General features: G+C 42.4%; 1 protein-coding gene across 2 annotated transcripts in view; it reads left to right on the top strand.

Annotated features, from left to right (window-relative positions):
* The window catches only part of LOC137654496 (protein argonaute-3-like), a 188,513-nt gene that overhangs the window by 28,369 nt on the left and 140,318 nt on the right, over positions 1-19,826 (top strand). For both annotated transcript variants that reach the window (XR_011046643.1, XM_068388165.1), the window contains exons 2-3: positions 3,418-3,604; positions 17,823-17,952. Coding sequence is in view for 1 of the 2 variants with exons in the window: in XM_068388165.1 (XP_068244266.1) it covers positions 3,418-3,604; positions 17,823-17,952 (317 nt within the window). In the remaining variant the exon portion in view is untranslated. The remainder of the gene's footprint in view (positions 1-3,417; positions 3,605-17,822; positions 17,953-19,826) is intronic.

Here is a 19,826-nt window from a genome sequence, read left to right on the forward strand (position 1 = left end):
AAACCCTCGTTAAAACTTTTATGGCTCGTCATTCAGCTACGCCGAAGTAATTACCCCATGTAAATAGCTAAGGTTTGTATAGTTAGGAAAAATACAAATTATCTACGAATTTGTCATTTTTCCTAACAGTACTTACCTCGAACTACTTTCGGGTAATGGCCCACCCTTCCTTTCCCGAGTGCCTTACTGGACCTCTTAAGAACCTAAACTACCAAGAACTTACTGTATGTCGAGACCTGAGAAAGCATGCTCCCTGACCCGGGGTTAGCCTGAGGGCGCGTATCACTCCGCCTGAGTTTGACCCCCACAGAAAACGGGAGCAGGGTAAACTACACAAAATTCTGGTCGGTTGGGAGGAGATCCCAGATACTCCTAAGAAAGTAGTTCGAGGTAAGTACTGTTAGGAAAAATACAAATTACCTAAAATTTGTGATTTTATATTAAAAAATGGATTTTGACGAAGGAAAAATCTATTTCTGGGAAGAGGCCTGTGACGCCCGGTGAAAAGGGTCCTTCTTTACACTTTTCTAATATAAATCTTCCAAATATACTAGAGAAAGATAAATGCATGGAATGCAGAGGTTACTACTCTCGCGCGATCACCTTGTGGGTATCGTGTATACAACAAGGGCGTGTGAAAACCACTATTCACAGGCTGTCTTCCATTTAGATAATCCCTTCATCAAAGGGGAGGGCCGTGACAGGCCCTAGAGAACACAGTTGGACTACCCCACCGACACCTACCACGCGCGCCCTCCAGGACATCCTTCTGTTTTGGACTTGCCCGCTAAGTCGATAAGTGTTTTGTTCGGTGTTTTTCGCAAGTGATTGTCGTTAATTCAACATGACTGACGTTGCTACTTCACCTTTACCAATGTTAAGTACCAAAGTTTGTTTTGACAGTTTATTTCAGTACCGGGCATTTGTTCTTTTTCCAGTATTGTGGATTTTAGTTTTGGAAGCGGTTGGCCTGCCTCGGTATCGGCAGCCATTTTGGGTTGTTTTGTTCGCTTCGGTAGTTTTTCAAGTTAATATTGCCCATCTGGTACTCTGTCATCTAGGTTATATCACTTACGTTTTATGACCAATTTTATTATCATTATTTATTATTGGTTTTTACTATGGTATTTATTTGCTAGCAAGTCCAATTTGGACCTACGAAGAATATCGATTTAGTCTTTGTTATAGTTATGTACACGCCTCAGGAAGGTGCTCGTTTTAGACTATATCTTTATGTTTATTTGTTACGTTGTCGTTATTCTTCGTTCTTGGTTATTACAATTAATAAAGAAAAAAGCAATCAAATTGATCATTTTTCTTATCATATTATTGTGTGATTTTGGTTCTTTCCCTTTTGGCTGATGTTTTTGACAGTAAACAGAGTAATGAAAAACTTGAACTTCCTCATTCCTGTTTTCCTGAGGCTAAACTAACTAGTTTAGCTTTTCGATCTCGTGAGATTAAAGCTCTGTTGATGGACCTTGATGCTTATGGAGGTGTAGACCCAAATGGTATTTTTCCTTTGTTTTTTATAAAGACAGCAGATTTCTTAGCTCCAAAGTTATCTGTTATTTTACGCAAGTTAGCAAGAAGAGGAGCTTTTAGCACTTGTTGGAGAATTGGTAATGTTACTCCTCTATGTAAATGTGTTTGTGGTAGCTCAAGTCCCACTGATTACCGCCCAATTTCCATAACTCCCATATTATCTAAAGTTTTTGAACGTCTTCTGGCAAAACGTCTTAATAGGTTTGCTGAAGGTAATCATCTATTCCCTAGTTTGCAATTTGGTTTTCGGAAAGGCCTTGGAGCATGTGATGCCCTTCTTACAATCTCCAATGCAGTACAGAAATCCCTTGATTGTGGTCGGGAAGTTCGTATGATTGGCCTTGATTTTAGTGCTGCCTTTGACCGTGTTAATCATGAGGCCCTTGTTTTCAAACTGAAACAGTTGGGAGTGGGTGGGTCGTTTCTTAGCATTATTATTGATTTTTTAAGTAGTAGATCTCAAAGAGTTGTTGTTGATGGGCACCATAGTGAGTATAGGAATGTGATATCCGGTGTTCCACAGGGTAGTGTTCTTGGCCCATTACTTTTCATACTATATACACATGACATGTGGTTTGGCCTAGAAAATAAGCTTGTTGCATATGCAGATGATGCTACTCTCTTTGCATCAATTCCATCCCCTGAATGTAGATCTGGGGTTGGTGAATCCCTTAATAGAGATTTAGCTAAAATTAGTGCATGGTGCAAATTATGGGGTATGAAGTTGAATCCTAACAAAACTCAAAGTATGATTGTAAGTAGGTCAAGGACGGTGGCTCCTCAACATCCGGATCTCAGTATTGATAATGTTTCTTTAAATTTGTATGACTCTTTCAAAATTTTAGGCGTGATTCTTGACAGCAAATTTACTTTTGAGAAACATATAAGGTCTGTGTCTTCTTCAATTGCACAAAAAATTGGCTTATTGAGAAAGTCTTTTAAGATATTCGGTGATCAATCTATTCTGAAGAAATGTTTTAATTCTTTTATTCTACCTTGTTTTGAGTATTGTTCTCCTGTTTGGTCTTCAGCTGCTGATTCTCATCTTAATTTGTTGGACAGAAACTTACGGTCTATTAAATTTCTTATTCCTGATCTAGATATTAATCTCTGGCACCGTCGATCAATTAGTTCATTATGCATGTTGCATAAGATTTTTCATAACTCTGACCATCCTTTACATTCAGATCTCCCTGGACAATTCTATCCTGTTCGTAATACTAGGCAGGCAGTTAATTCTAATAGCCAGGCCTTCTCCATCATAAGACTCAATACTACGCAGTACTCTAGAAGTTTTATTCCAGCTGTTACCAAGTTGTGGAATGATCTTCCTAATCGGGTTGTTGAATCAGTAGAACTTCAAAAGTTCAAAGTTGGAGCAAATGCTTTTTTGTTGACCAGGCGGACATGAGTCTTTTTATAGTTTATATATGACATATTTGTTGTTGACGTTGTTAATAGTTTATATATGATATATCTCTTTTGACATTACTTTTTTTAGAATGATTTATTGTTAATTTGTTCTCTTCAGTTATTTATTTCCTTATTTCCTTTCCTCACTGGGCTATTTTTCCCTGTTGGAGCCCCTGGGCTTATAGCATCTTGCTTTTCCAATTAGGGTTGTAGCTTGGATAGTAATAATAATAATAATAATTATGTAACCTTGAGAGCGTGAGCATAGAGTGCTCGTTTTCTGTTACTACAGTTACGAGTTACCCCTTCTTGAACATAGAAGCATATAAATAATGGGTTAAGTATTTAAATGATAAATTTTAAAGAATTTCTTTTTCATTATTGTCAACTACTTTGAAGTATACTGTAATGGTTTTTAGAAAAAGGAAATTTATCTACTCTTACTTTCTCTCTTTCCAGAGCCAACACCGCCTGTGCGCTCTAAAACAAAAGGAGTTGGCACAATTGGAAGGGAAATTAAACTTAGAGCTAATTTTTACGAAGTGAAAGTAGCAGACTGGAATAAGCAACTTGTTCATTATGATGTTGTGATAAAGCAACCAGGTGAAAAAGAAACCGATTTGACCTTATCAAGAAGAAGAAAACAGTAAGTACATCTTTGTACTAGGCATTTTCAAAGCTTTTACCAAGATTAGACCCTGTATGGGGTACCAAATACATTGCCTTACAAGGCATACTTTATATACAGTAGTACAGAGATTATTTGTATCATCTCATTATTCTAATCTATTCAGTATCTGCATTTTGCCTTTAATTTACCATTTGCTCCTTTTTCTCTCTTCTTTCTTACTTGTCCACTTTCTCGAACTACATAATTTTGCTCCAATTTTACATCATTGAAAAGAAATGTTTTGGTGAAGCCCTTTTAGAAAAATGCAACATGTTTAAGTATAAAAGCATTTCAATAAACTAACTTTTATACAGTAATAAGCAACAATAGAGCTATTGGAAACATAATGCATCATGATTAAGTACAAACTAATGCTTCATTGATTGCCTTTTTCTTCTATTTTTTATTTGATTCAGAGTACTGTAATCATAGCTTAAAAAGGATTTGATAGATCCTCTGTAACTTTTGAGTGATCTGACCTCTGGTGGATGTTATATCCATTTGCTTTTCATTTTGGGAGTTATACTACAATCCTGCTTTTGGATTGATATTGTAACATTATTTTTGTTTGTTCCTACATGGATACTTACTAATTTCCTTTTTAAACCTATGTTATTTTGTGGTTATTTCAAACACCTATTTCTGTGTTGTTTTTTGATTGATTTTCTTAATTAAAATACCATTTGAAAGATAATTCTATGCGCTAAAATCTGTACATTGGAAGTTTTCTTGGCAACTTCCATCTTAAAAAATGGAAGTTTTTTTGTTTTTCAAAAGATAACTAAAATGGGAAACATTTAAAACCTATCCGCCCTTACGTAGCGGGGATATAAAGAGGAATCTGCGATATAGATTTACATATAATATTTATAAATCCTCGATGTATTGAAGGAGCGATAGGTGAAGTGTGATATGGCGAAGGATTACTGTAATGGAATTCAAGAGTTAAATTTTAAGGATTTGATATTGTGAGTAGAATAGAGTGAAATTGGATGATACTGTATAATATAGATTTTTGGGCTCAAGCCATGTTGTCCTGATGGAAGGTTCCTTCAGTAGCTTCCTAAGGGTATATATGACTACAGTAGATATTCCCAGAGAATTAAACTAAAGGTTTCACAGAATTCTAACTTCTGGCGCGAGTACCCATAAGGTTTCCCTTTAGGATATCGTATAATAACAGGGGACGTATGCTTGACACGCCACATAGCTATCTGCACCCCACATAGCGTTTACGCTTCGAGTGGGAAGTGTGGCAAGTTATGGGAGGAGCCGTTACTAAGTTCTCCTCCTCTGTTACTGTTACGGTACGCTTTGACGTCATAACCGCCGCCATCTTGGTTTACGTCACCGTTGCGCGCCTTCCTCATTCCTTCTTACGTAGCGTTTATTACCAGCTGCTTTTTCCCAGTTATTCGCCCGTATTTTCATCATGTCGCAATCTTCTGTCTCGGCTTCTTCTGGAAAGTTGAGTACCATATTTTTGTATTGTATAAATCAGCTCTGGCCGTAAAGTAACGCCTTTTTATCGTAAAATACCGTGTTTTGTGGCGGAGCTGTGCCTTGACCGGAGGCGTCATGACGCCGACGCTGTTGTTCGCTTCGCATGCTTTATTTAGTTAGCCAGAACAACCTTCCTGGTCTTATAACTAATTATCAACATTATTTATTTAGTCTTCTTTGCTAGGAATTAGTTATATTATGCTGACTGTATTAAATTTCGGCGAGTGTAGGTAGCCGAATTAGTATGCTAGATTGCTAGCCTAGCCCCTAGGCTTGATAGCCTAGGCATTTTTGTTTACTTTCATGCATGATATAATAAGTGTTCCTAGTGTTAATTTATGAAATGAAGATGTTAGGTATTTATACATATAAGATTCAGTGATTGCACATGTTTTTCTCCTTCTAGGAAGTATACAAAGGGTCTCGATGTTCTCGGTAATCGACTCCCTTGCCCCTAACCTAACGCTAGGTCTCTTGTATACTTTCTCACCTCCCCAGTTACCTTATTCAAAGTAATCTCCTCCCTCTGAGGTAGCCTTGGCTACATCCTAGCCCTCCTTACCTTGAATCGTATTCAGGTGAGGTTAGGCTAGGATTTTCTTTCCCCACTCTTAGCCATAGTACATGAGCTTTAAGTTTGGGACAGAAACTCAGAGTACTAATCGTTTGCCCCTCAGCTACCCCATTAGGTGAATGAACTCTCCTTTTGGGTCTCTGCTGGCCAGCAAAGGTGGGGGGGCTCTGCCCTTCCCCCTAGTCCACACCTGGTAGGGTTACGACCTTTCCTCCCTGTGGCCTAGCGACTTGTCCTACACCTGCCTTCCCTGGTCTGGAGACTTGTTCCCCTAGCCTAGGTTAGGCAGGCCTTGGGATTCTGTTTCCTTATAGTTTAGGTCGGTACATTAGTGCTGTGCCTTCGCTGTACTAACCTACCCTAGGCTGGAGAACGAATTCTTCCTACACCTGGGATAGTGCTGGTACTGAAACAGAACCCCCCCGCCCCCCCACCCCCCGAGAGTGTCGGTGATGGCTCACGCCTTCCCCTACACTCCCCTTCAGGACCCTCGCCCCTCCTCCCCCCCTGTCCTTTAGTGATGGCCTAGACATCACACATCTGTCCACCGTGCTACAACTCGACTGCGTGCCGGTGGGTTGTGGGGTCGGCTCGGTCCTTTCGTTGGTTAGCCCGAACTGCTAGGCTTCCTGCATATAGTTGAACTATGGGATAGCATATGACAGGTCTGTCTGCCGGCGGAAGACCTCACTATCTTGGAGCGTTCTTCGGTCTTCCCTTGGGCCGCCACCCGCAACTCTAGCTGACTGCCGGCTCTGTTACGGCTGGATGAAAGGTTGCCATCCTCTCCCTTTCATTTGAACACTCCTCCCGGAAGAAGACGAGGTTTGGGTAGTGAGCTACCGCCCTTCCCTCCTTCTTCTTCTATTCTTTCTCTCTATCTTATCAGTGCCGGTCCACTGCCACTCTACCCTGCCGGCAACAGCCGTCAGTTTAGCCCGGTATCCTCTCTATCTCATTGATTGACGTCAGTGTTGGAATACCTACGCCGGCTGCTTGCCGACTGCCGGGGGCCGCCGACGTGCCGGCGATCTGCCATCATCTTGAGGTTTCGCCCTCTCTCTGCCACATAGACTGATGGCTGGGAGGGGTTCCCCCTCGATGGAGATTTGCCAGCGGCCAGCGCGCTTCCGGCACGCCGTCACGCTGCCGGCACCTCTTAATCATTCTACTTCAGTGGACTGTCATCTCTACCCTGCCAGCGCAGGGCCGGCAGTGTCGATTGTATAATTATATACGATAGCCAGTACATTTAGGGTGTAGTACATACCCTAGTCAGAAAACTATGGTGTATAGATGTGCAGTAAATTCTTCTAGCATACTCTGTGCATCCATGCACAGTCCCTTGCCGGGACCTACCTGAATCGGGGAGAATCATTTCTCCCCCTTTCTTTCTTTGCTGAATGAGCTCAGCTCCCCCTCTCACCATTACTAATACCCCGGAGGAAGTCTAAGCTATGCTTTATCCAGTGTGGATATCCCTTCCCCCTCTTAGGGTGCCCTGAAGGAGCCCCATGAATTAGTTATGGTGTGGGGTCACGGCAATGGCTGGGCGGGATGCACAAGTATGTGTCTTTTCTGCTTCATTTCAGCTTACCTATCTTAAGCTTACACTTGGAAAGGAATCTTATATTGTAAGTAAAATTACTTTAAGACTAATCTAAGATTACTTCAAGTCAATGATATAGACTTCTGTAGACTCATGTACCCCGTTCTTCTTTAGAGGAGGAGTACATCCGGTGTGAGAGCGCCTTCTGCAGCGTTCGGCACCCGGACTTTTATGGCCACCTGGCGTACCGAACCCACGCCAGCTGTTTCGTTGCCCAAGGGACTCTCCGGTATTGTGACCCGCAGGTCTGCACTGTCTGCAAAGACCTGCTCCATGAGGCCAGGGACATCGCTCGAGAGAAACTACGCAAATGGGTGCATGGTTTCCAGAAGAACGCCACGGGGCCCTATCTCCCTAGCGAGAAGATGAGAGCTCTGCTCTTTCCCAAGGCATCTGCTGATGCTGTTATCCCCAAGCCAGAGATCCCCTGCGTCCAGCCGACGGTCGAACCTGACGTATCGGACGCACTTCAAGACTTCCATCTTGATGAGGTGGAACGAATGTCGGAAGTGTCGGACACCACCGAAAGGACCCTGATGGCCGAGGGTCGAGAAGAGGAGGAGCATACGGAGGCTCCTGACTCCGAGGGTGATGGCGCCCGCGCCCCCTCTGTTACTTCCGTTGCGATTTCGGAACCTGTCCCCTCTACTTCTTCCACTCCTACGCCTGTGAGAGTGGACACCCAGGATCACCTCCAGGCCTTGGTGGCACTCCTGGACCAAAAGCTTCGCCAGAGGGACGAAGACTTCAAGAGGGAGATCCTTCGTCTGTCGAAACAGACCCCGAGGAAGATCACCGTTAAGGATCTTCCCTCTTGCTCAGTGACCAACCCATGGAGGCATGCAGAACACATGACTATCACGAGTGGACGCATCTTCGTCAACGATAAGTTAGGCGCCATTCCCCTTGAAGAGGTGGAGTTTTCGCCTAGCTTCGAAGCATACCCGGACTGCTACATCCGTCTCAAGTCCGAGTCAGTTTCCAAGGAGGAAACCGAGCCTAAGGAGGTCATCGTCTTTAACCATGCAAAGGCTCAATCTCTTCTGGCCGGCTGCCTCAAGAGTAAGGGTTACACCAACTCCAAGGTGCCAGTCCTAAACAAGAAACACCCGTTCTTTCTTGCTCCTTTGCCGAGAAATCCCTGTTGGCAGTGTTGAATGCGGTGGAGGAAGGGAAACCCTGCCCTACACTGGAAGAATGTAGGCCCCTCTCCCTCGCCCTCCCTCCCGACGACAAGAACTGGAAAGACATCCAGTTAACTTCCTCTGTAGGAAAGTTGGAGGCTGACATCGCTGGACGGCAGTTCAACGAGAACCTCCCCAAGCTCTCCGAATACCTTCTGCGTCGGGAGCTGGACACGAAAGAGAGGCCGGCTGCCTCCCTCTCTCTTCAAGTCCAAATGGAGACGATGGCTGGGGACACACGGACCCCAGGCTTCTACATGGTCTTGGCTAAGACCCATCTCGCCACCCTGACGAAGGACTTCTACAGCTTCATCAGGGCCCGGAGAGCCTGTAGAGAATTCGTGTTTGCGGATGCCACCGTCAAACACGAGCCCCGGAAACTGATTTCCTCCAACATTTAGGGGAAAGATCTCTTCCCTAACGATCTCGTGAAAGAGGTCGTTTACACAGCCGCCACTGAGAACCGGAACCTTCTCCAGAAGTGGGGCATGTCAAAGAAGAGGAAATCTTCTCAGGATGAGGGCCCCCAACCTAAGAAGGAGACTAACAAGCCCAGACCTCAGCAGCGTCAGGCTAAACGCCAGTTTCCTACACCCGCTGCTCCCCAGTTGGTGGCTCAACCCCAACAGACCTTTCAGCTGGTGCCCCAGCTGGTGGTGGCTCAGTCACCAGTCTTCACGCCAGCCTACGAAAGACAGTCAACTACCTTTCGTCCCAAAGGTAGAGGCTCCGGCAAAGACTCCTCTCGACGTCCATCCAGAGGGAGAGGAGGAAGGGGAGCAGGCGGCCGAGGTGGTAAACCCTCGGGAAACCAGAAGCAATGAAATGCTTCCGGTGGGAGGAAGACTCCGCCTCTTCCAGGATCGTTGGACCTTCGATCCTTGGGTTCACAGCATCATCAAGAACGGACTAGGGTGGAGCTGGGTAACACCACCTCCAACCTTCCAATAATTCTTCCAACACTCCACCCTCGTCCTAGAAGAATACGTCCAAGAACTCTTGAACAAGAAGGTGATCAAGAGGGTAAAGTCCACCAGGTTCCAAGGAAGACTATTCTGTGTTCCCAAGAAGGACTCCAACAAACTCAGAGTCATTTTGGACTTGTCCCCTCTCAACAAGTTCTTAGTGAACAACAAATTCAAAATGCTGACTCTTCAGCACAAAAGAGCCCTGCTGCCTCCAAAGCTTACATAGTCTCAATAGACTTGGCAGACGCCTACTGGCACATTCCAAAGAATCGCCAGGCCTCCTCCTACCTAGGATTCAGGCTTCATAGAAGGCAGTACACCTTCAGAGCCATGCCCTTCGGACTCAACATAGCCCCAAGGATTTTCACGAAGCTCGCAGAAACGATCGTCCAACAGCTACTCTTACAAGGCGTCCAGGTGGTGGCTTACCTGGAGGATTGGATGGTGTGGGCGGCATCCTCAGAAGAATGCTTGCAAGCTTCCAGAAAGGTGACCCAATTCCTGGAACATCTGGGTTTCAAGATCAACACCATAAAGTCTCGACTTTCTCCAGCTCAGAAGTTCCAATGGCTAGGAATCCACTGGAACCTTCAGTCACCCCATCTTTCCATCCCTCTGAAGAAAAGGAAGGAAATAGCGGGATCTGTCAAGAGACTCCTAAAATCCAAACGGATTTCAAGATGACAACAAGAACGGGTGCTCGGCTCCCTCCAGTTCGCTTCAGTGACAGACCCAGTGCTACGAGCACAGCTAAAGGATGCATCGGGAGTCGGGAGAAGATACGCATCCATTGCTAGAAGAGATCTCAAGAAACCTCTGCCAACAAGGCTTCGTTCACTCTTAAAGCCATGGTCGGAGGCAAAGAACCTGAAAAGATCAGTACCTCTTCAACTACCGCCTCCATCGGTCGTTATCCACACGGATGCATCTCTAGAAGGATGGGGGGTGTCACTCCCATCAACGGCAAGTTCAAGAAACATGGTCTTCCCTATTCAAGACGTTTCACATCAACATCTTGGAGGCCATGGCGGTCCTCCTTACTCTGAAGAGGCTGTCTCCACGTTCCTCAGTCCATATCCGTCTGACTCTGGACAGCGACGTTGTAGTCAGATGTCTCAACCGTCAGGGCTCAAGATCGCCCCAACTCAACCAAGTGTTGCTACCCATCTTCCGCTTGGCGGACAAGAAAAGAGGGCACCTGTCGGCAGTTCACCTACAAGGATTCCGCAACGTGACGGCGAATGCTCTATCCAGAACAACCCCGATAGAGTCAGAATGGTCCCTAGACGCAGACTCATTCTCCTTCATCTCCCTACAAGTCCCGGAACTGCAGATGAACCTCTTCGCAACGAGCGACAAGCAACTTCCTCGTTACGTGGCCCCATACGAGGACCCCCGAGCGGAAGCGGTGGACGCCATATCCCTGGATTGGAACAGGTGGTCCAAGATTTACCTGTTCCCTCCACCCAACCTTCTGCTGAAAGTCCTCATCAAGCTGAGAACCTTCCAAGGAACAGCAGCCCTAGTGGCACCCAAGTGGCCCCGGAGCAACTGGTACCCATTAATCCTGGAGTTACAACCCAAGCTAATTCCCCTGCCGGACCCAGTTCTCTCCCAGCAAGTTCAGAAGTTGACTGTCTTCGCTTCATCAAGGAAAACCCGAGACCTTCATCTCATGATTTTCTCCCCCTAGACGTCAAGAAGAGGTTTGGGATCTCGAAGAAATGCTTGGACTTCTTAGAGGAATACAAAACAAAATCTACCAGAAGGCAATACGAGTCATCCTGGAAGAAATGGGTGTCCTTTGTCAAGGCTAAAAATCCTACAGAAATCTCTATAGACTTTTGTCTGTCCTTCATCATTCACCTTCATGGAAAGGGCCTGGTAGCCAACATGATTGCCACCTGCAAATCAGCCTTGACAAGACCATTACTATATGCCTTCCAGATAGACCTGTCCAATGACATCTTTAACAAGCTGCCAAAGGCATGTGCTAGACTTAGATCCACCGAGACCCATCTCCTGATCTCTCGATAAGGTGCTCCACTTTGCCTCAAGTTTGGACAATGAGTCTTGCCCTCTGAAAGATTTGATTCAACAAGTGATTTTCCTCTTTGCTCTCGCCTCGGGAGCCCTAGTCAGTGAAATTGTGGCATTATCAAGAGAAGAGGGCCAGATACAGTTCGCTGAAACGGGTGAGCTTACCCTCTTTCCTGACCCAACGTTTCTCGCCAAGAACGAGCTACCCACTAAAAGGTGGGGCCCCTGGAGAATCTGCCCTCTGAAGGAAGATTTCTCTCTATGTCCAGTGGAGAGTCTAAAGGTCTATCTTCGACAAACTTCAGACTTTGGCGGAGGACAGCTCTTTAAAGGGGAAACTTCAGGGTCCGACTTGTCACTCAAACAACTAAGGGCAAAGATTACCTACTTTATTCGCAGAGCGGATCCTGACAGTACACCTGCAGGTCACGATCCCAGGAAAGTCGCCTCTTCCCTGAATTTCTTCCAGTCGATGGACTTTGAAAGTCTTCGCTCTTTCACAGGCTGGAAGTCCTCCAGAGTGTTTTTCAAACACTACGTGAAGCAGGTGCACGAGCTCAAACGGTATGTGGTAGCTGCAGGTAGTGTGCTAAAACCTGCTGCTTAGTGCTGCGTAGAACAGTGAATCATTCGGGACTCTAACTCTATGGGTGCCTGTGTTGACCCTAGTGCGAAACATAGTGATTTTTAAGTGCCACCTTGTGACACTACGGACTGTTCTTATACAAAAGGTGAAGTCACATAGACAGAAACACGTGTGCCACATGTTTTTAACATGAAGTGTATATAAGACTTTCTAGAAATACTTTATAGTTCCTCTGGAACTAATGTGTGTGATGGCAAATTTTCCTTTTCAGATTCCACACCCATTTCTATTGATGTCTTAAGTCTATGTTGCTAATTGCATTCCATTACATTTTTATTGCTTTTGTATGCTAATTCTTATTCAACTAAATAAAATAGAATTTGTTTACCTGTGCGTCTCATTTCGCCCTCACAATGGAAATAAAAACACTGTTAGAGAATTCTATTTACCTCTTTATTTGAATAATGGTATGAACAATGTTATAATATTGTTCCTTATTGATACAAACTCATCTAGACCAAGGTAATTTGTTCCAACACAATTGTACTTACCTTCTTCTATCTGACCCTGGGACCGGCAGGTATCTCCGATACTAGGTGAGTTCCTCTATCAAGTAACTTCAAGATGTTCCTTACGTCCAAATAGGACTGTCTTGCCGGGGGCCCAGGAAGCAGTAACATGGTATATGCTTATCTGTCGTGACATGTAACAGAAATGTTACAGGTCTCTATGGTCATCAGACCAAAGGAATATTGTCTAGAAGTCGAAGGCACTACAAAAGGGAAAAATCCACGATACATTAATTCTCTGGTACACTTCCATCAGGACGACATGGCTTGAGCCCAAAAAACGGATTTTGGGTGAGATAGCCATGTCGTCCTGATGGACCCGCCCTTTTCTCTATTTCAGGCCTTGACAGGCCCCTCCCAATCTTATTGTATCATGGAGGCTGGCCTAAACGCCAGAAGGAATGAGGAAGGCGCGCAACGGTTACGTCAGCCAAGATGGCGGCAAACATGGCGGTGTTATGACGTCACAGAGTACCGTAACAGTAACGGAGGAGAACTAAGTAACGGCTCCTCCCATAACTTGCCACACTTCCCCCTCGAAGCGTAAACGCTATGTGGGGTGCAGATAGCTATGTGGCGTATCAAGCATACGTCCCCTGTTATACGATATCCTAAAGGGAAACCTTATGGGTACTCGCGCCAGAAGTTAGAATTCTGTGAAACCTTTAGTTTAATTCTCTGGGAATATCTACTGTTGTCATGTATACCAAGCTACTGAAGGAACCTTCCATCAGGACGACATGGCTATCTCACCCAAAAATAGATTTTTCGCTTCGCTCAAAATCCGTTTTTTAGCATTACAGTATGCAGGTAGTTGTCGAATTACGATAAAGATAGGGACCGAGAGACGTGCCTTAAGTCGATTTCAACGTATGTCGAACTAAAAAAGTGAAGCTTTGGTAGATTTATTAGGATGCTTTATAATTCAGCAATCATCTCAATCATATTTTATCAATATTTTCTTACTGTTTATCATTATTTTATTTTTCTTGTTTCATAGGATATCATATGCTCTATTAATGTATTTTTGTATTATAATTTTCTATTTCAAAAGCATATTACCAATCAAGAATTGCTTCATATTTTGTTTACCTTTGGTTATGATCAGCTAATCTGAAGGTCCCACTATCCCATCGAAAGATGGCGTACAAACGAATGGCGTATTTTCTATATAATTTCTTAACTTATTTGAAATATCTTCATGATAAATATTACATCAGCGTCAATATGTAACAGGAAATCACAGTTTTCATTCTCTTTGTTTTTAGCCATTATTATGAGTTATCAGGCAAAAACATTCTCGCTCTTTCCCTGTGAGTGTGTGTGTGCTTGCGCACATACAGGTAGTTTATTTTTAAAGCTTCATACAGTATTTAATTTTTAGCTCATTATTAAGCCTTCATATTTCATTTGACGTTATTGTGTTTAATTGTAGTTTATTAAAGCATGTTTATATTCTATTTTTCAATTTCTTGAGCATTTCAATAATCAACAAATAATTTTGATTTACTTTAGGTAGGCATCAGCTGATCTCAAGGCAATGCTATCGTATTGCGATTATGTGCACATTCAGTACGAATAACACAGATTTGTTTATATAATTATCTTAACATTCAAAATCTCTCCATAATGAAAATTACATCAGCACCAATATATTATAGGGTATCACAGTTTCCATCCAGTTTATTTATAGAACTTATTATTAGTCTCTCTCTCTCTCTCTCTCTCTCTCTCTCTCTCTCTCTCTCTCTCTCTCTCTCTCTCTCTCTCTCTCTCTCTTTTGATTTTCAATTCACTGTTGAATTTTCATATTTCTTTGGACATTATTAGAAATTCATTGTATTAATATTCAATGTTTCGATTATGGGAATATTAGTAATGTGTCCAAATATGGCGTCATCAGACCTTTTTTCTTGAATTTACGGTAAGTTGTACTATTCTCATAACTACTGATACAGACCACTTAAAAACTTAATATGATGGAAATACTGTAATAAGATTACTCGGTAACACGCTGAAAGGAAATCATTCGGTTTGCCAGCACGCTTCCGTCAGAAATATGACTTCACAAGAAACGTTACGTAAACTACAAAGAATGACTTGCAAAATATGTAAATCCTTTTTTTTTTTTCTTCGCTAGAAAGAAATAAAAGAAAATACTAACTTACCAAACAAACGTAATAATTTAATGTAATGTAAAAACAGATATGTAATTTTTAAGAAACTATTTGTACTATTAGTGTACTTTCTTTAGATAAATATCGATCTATTATCAGAGATTAAATAAAACTAGTGCAGAGTCACATTTATGCTAAGTAGTACTCATAATAACCCATACAGACCCACAAAATATTCTATTGTTACTTGATATTTCGATAATGGAAATACTAATACTTATCGTTATCATATTGGAAGAAAATCTCTGTATTGCCCGGTCGCTTTCCGCGTGTAATATTACGTCACCTGACATGAACTCTAGAGATATTAAAACTTTTCTTGATATATTTTTTGCTGAAAATGGATACTTTATATTATCTATAAAAGAAAATGCTAATTTACAAAAATAAATCAATTTATTTTTATATAAGAAAATAGATTATTTTCAAGGAAATATTTTTCATATTAGCGTAGTCTTTCTGAGATAGACTAGTGACGCCATCACCCTGAAAAAATTGTTGTAAAGTCGAACAGTCATAAGTCACATATGTCGTAAGTCGACGACTACGTGTAGTTAGTTGTTGCCTTACGACCTATGTGACTCACAACTGTTCACTTTTACTACCAATTTTTCACTGTGATGACGTCACAAGTCTGTTGAAAATAGTATACCAATAGTACAAGTATTACCTTAGAAATAATATATTTTCTGTTATAAAAATGAACTAATTTCTCTTGGTAAGTTAGTATTTTCTCTTATTGATGATATAAAGTATCCATTTTTAAATAGAAGTACTGTATAAGAAGATAAGCCTTAATGCCAGCTGAGTTCACTTCAAATGTCTGATTAGTATTAGTATTCCCATTATCAAAATATCAAGTAACCTTGGATGTGTGTCATTTCTTGTGAGTACTACATACATATACGAAGGCACTTCCCCCAATTTTGGGGGTTAGCCGACATCAAACAAATGAAACAAAAAAGGGGACGTCTCCACTCTATGTTCCTCCCAGCCTGACAAGGGACTCAACTGAGTTCGGCTGGTACTGCTAGGATGGCACAGCCCACTCTCCCACATTATCCACCACAGATGAAGCTTCATAACGCTGAATCCCCTACTGCTGCTACCTCCGCGGTCATCCAAGGCACCGGAGGAAGCAGCAGAGCCTACCGGAACTGCGTCACAATCGCTCGCCATTCATTCCTATTTTTAGCACGCTCTCTTGCCTCTCTCACATTATCGTCCTATCACCCAGAGCTTCCTTCACTCCATCCATCCACCCAAACCTTGGCCTTCCTCTTGTACTTCTCCCATCAACTCTTGCATTCATCACCTTCTTTAGCAGACAGCCATTTTCCATTCTCTCATCATGGCCAAACCACCTTAACACATTCATATCCACTCTAGCTGCTAACTCATTTCTTACACCTGTTCTCACCCTCACTACTTCATTCCTAACCCTATCTACTCGAGATACACCAGCTATACTCCTTAGACACTTCATCTCAAACACATTCAATTTCTGTCTCTCCGTCACTTTCATTCCCCACAACTCCGATCCATACATCACAGTTAGTACAATCACTTTCTCATAAAGAACTCTCTTTACATTCATGCCCAACCCTCTATTTTTTACTACTCCCTTAACTGCCCCCAACACTTTGCAACCTTCATTCACTCACTGACGTACATCTGCTTCCACTCCACCATTTTCTGCAACAACAGACCCCAAGTACTTAAACTGATCCACCTCCTCAAGTAACTTTCCATTCAACATGACATTCAACCTCACACCACCTTCCCTTCTCGTACATCTCATAACCTTACTCTTACCCACATTAACTCTCAACTTCCTTCTCTCACACACCCTTCCAAATTCTGTCATTAATCGGCCAAGCTTTTCTTCCTCATCTGCAACCAGTACAGTATCATCCGCAAAGAACAACTGATTTACCTCCTATTCATTGTCATTCTCATCTACCAGTTACAATCCTTGTCCAAGCACTCGAACATTCACCTCTCTCACCACTCCATCAACTTACAAGTTAAACAACCACGGTGACATCACACATCCCTGTCTCAGTCCCACTCTCACCGGAAATCAATCGCTCACTTCATTTCCTATCCTAACTCATGCTTTACTACTTTGTAGAAACTTTTCACTGCTTGCAACAACCTTCCACCAACTCCATATAACCTCATCACATTCCACATTGCTTTCCTATCAACTCTATCATATGCTTTCTCCAGATCCATAAACGCAACATACACTTCCTTACCTTTTGCTAAATATTTCTCGCATATCTGCCTAACTGTAAAAATCTGATTCATACAACCCCTACCTCTTCTAAAACCACCCTGTACTTCTAAGATTGCATTCTCTGTTTTACCCTTAATCCTATTAATCATTACTCTACCATACACTTTTCCAACTACACTCAACAAACTAATACCCTTTGAATTACAACATTCATGCACATCTCCCTTACCCTTATATAGTGGTACATTACATGCACAAACCCAATCTACTGGTACCATTGACAACACAAAACTACTAAGCATAAATTTGGCTCAGCGCCTAGTCCAGGATCTAATGTTTTACGCTAGTGTTATTTCCTTTGGTTTGTTTCCAATTTTGATTAGCATCTTTCTTTTTTTGGCCATGGCACAATCCTAGCACTGCCTTTCCAATTATTGTTTCTTTCTATCATTGTCAATATTGGGAAAATGACATTGTTAATGCATTATCACTACTGTATGTTACAGTATATGCAATAACATTTTCAGTCTGCTAGTCTTTAAGTAAATGGAAGAACTGAAGCTAAAGAATGATGTTTCTTATAATTTTTTGTTTATAAACGTACCGTATATTAGAAAATATCTTCGGTATATTTACATTTTTAATGAAGTTTTAATTTCTGAATAGAAAAAATGTTCTTGAATTAATATTATTCTCTTTTGTGAAAATAATTATATGCATTAATTAATCTTTCCTTTTCCAGAGAGATTTTTGAAGAATTTAAGAACAAAAATCGTGAGTTCTTTCAAAAATATAAAATAGGCTATGATGGTATGAAGTCGGCTGTTAGTGTCGGAGTTATTCCTCAGTTGAAAAATGGAGCTGTTTACGAGGTAAATGTATAGATTTTTATGGGTGTTTATTAGTCTCCATACAAGAATTATCCTGTGTATTACATTATAAATGTAGTAAAACTTCAAGATAAGACTTGATAGAGACAGATTGTGGAGAGGAACTCAAGAAAGGCTGAATAAGGCATGTGTCAGCCTCTCATTTATGCCAGTTTAGTGGAAGCCTTATCCCTCAATATACAAGCAAACAAGAGCTTGTAAAATGTGTTGAATCCACAGAAGTACTAACGAAACCAATGATGGATAAATAGAGGAGTTTGTACGAAGGAAAACCTTTTTTAGGGGGAGATGCCGTGTGGTCTCCAGGGATTGTTGTGAATGGTTAGACCGGGGAATTCAATAAGACATGAATACCAAAGAAATATTTCTCTCCCCTGTACAATGGTCAGTGTATCAACGTGCAAAACACAGACTCAGTTTGTATAAGAGGAACCCAATAAGTTCAGCCTCATTTGAACTTGCCACAGCACCTCAGTAGTTGAAAGTTGTCTGCTATGTAACGTTGGACTACGTCCCAGAAATGGATATGATAACAGTCCACTCGCCAGCTCGAGCATACGGTGCAATAATTAAATAACAATAATCCAATTTCAAAATCCTCAACTTTTTTCACATAGAGAGAGAGAGAGAGAGAGAGAGAGAGAGAGAGAGAGAGAGAGAGAGAGAGAGAGAGAGAGAGTGTGTGTGTGTGTGTGTGTGTGTGTGTGTACACCTGCTCGAGACTCCCTTAGGAGATCTGGCCGTTAGTGAGAGGGAATCTTTTATTGCGTTGTAATGTACAGTACTTGCTCGTAACTTCCTTAGGAGATCTGGCCGTTAATCCCCTTATAACGAGAATTTTTCGAGAGGCTCCCCCAGTTCTCCTCTCATACTGTACATCTGGCAGTACCCACAATCCTTACACTCACCCGGTCCGGGTTAAGTACGAATTATTCGACTTCTCGAGAGGCCGTGTGTCTTTTATACTGCTCTCCTTCGAAGGGATTAGTGGTTCCGGGTCATCGTCAAGGGTATCATTGACGAGGATCCCTTCCGTTCCTTCTGTTAACCCTGGTTCAACAAAGGGAACGGTTGATTCTTAAAACAGCGAAGACAGAACCTGTGAATACCGAGGTCCGACTGTATGTCTGTTTAGTTATGTTGACAATTGGCATGCCCAAGCCTCTTCCATGAGCTGGTTGCTTCAGTATTGAAATCGACTGCTCTCCTTTTGTTAGAATCTGACGATCGTAGAACATTCAGGAAAGTCCTGAATCTCACAGCCAAACAGAGAATAATGTACCTTTGCATGTTGATATACATGGCTGCAGCAAGAGTCTTCCCATCAGATGATATAAGCAGCGGGCTCCAAGGGGTAGCGCAACCATTCTTGTACAAGTGAGAACTCTATGGATATATTTCCTCTGAGAAAATCGTTTTACATGAACTTCTGAACCAACGATCACTTCAGTAGTGTTTAGCATCACTGGTCGGCAGCCAAAAATCTTCCATACCATTTTGTGCTATGTAGGGAACCATCTTTCCTGGTGGTTCAACAATGAAAACCTCACCGGGGGAGTTCCACTCAACTCCCCACCTCCAGAGATGCTTTGGTTCTCGGATGCAATCAATGACGGGTGCGGTCCACACCTGAAGGACTAGAGTTGCCATGACAATCTGAACATGTACGCCTTTCCTCCCTTCTGTCTGATTCTCCAAATAATGAAAAGTGTGTGATGACATCAGGTCTTAGGATGAGCCTCATGTATCTCAGCTGCCCTCTTGCCAAATGGTATCCATGTTGATGTACCAGTCAAGTTGCTGAGAGAACTACCCTAATGCCCCACTTCTCTTGTCAGCTCAACATCAAAGGTACC

This window comes from Palaemon carinicauda, chromosome 15 (genome assembly GCF_036898095.1).
Source record: "Palaemon carinicauda isolate YSFRI2023 chromosome 15, ASM3689809v2, whole genome shotgun sequence".
In the NCBI taxonomy this organism is placed as follows: Eukaryota; Metazoa; Arthropoda; class Malacostraca; order Decapoda; family Palaemonidae; genus Palaemon; species Palaemon carinicauda.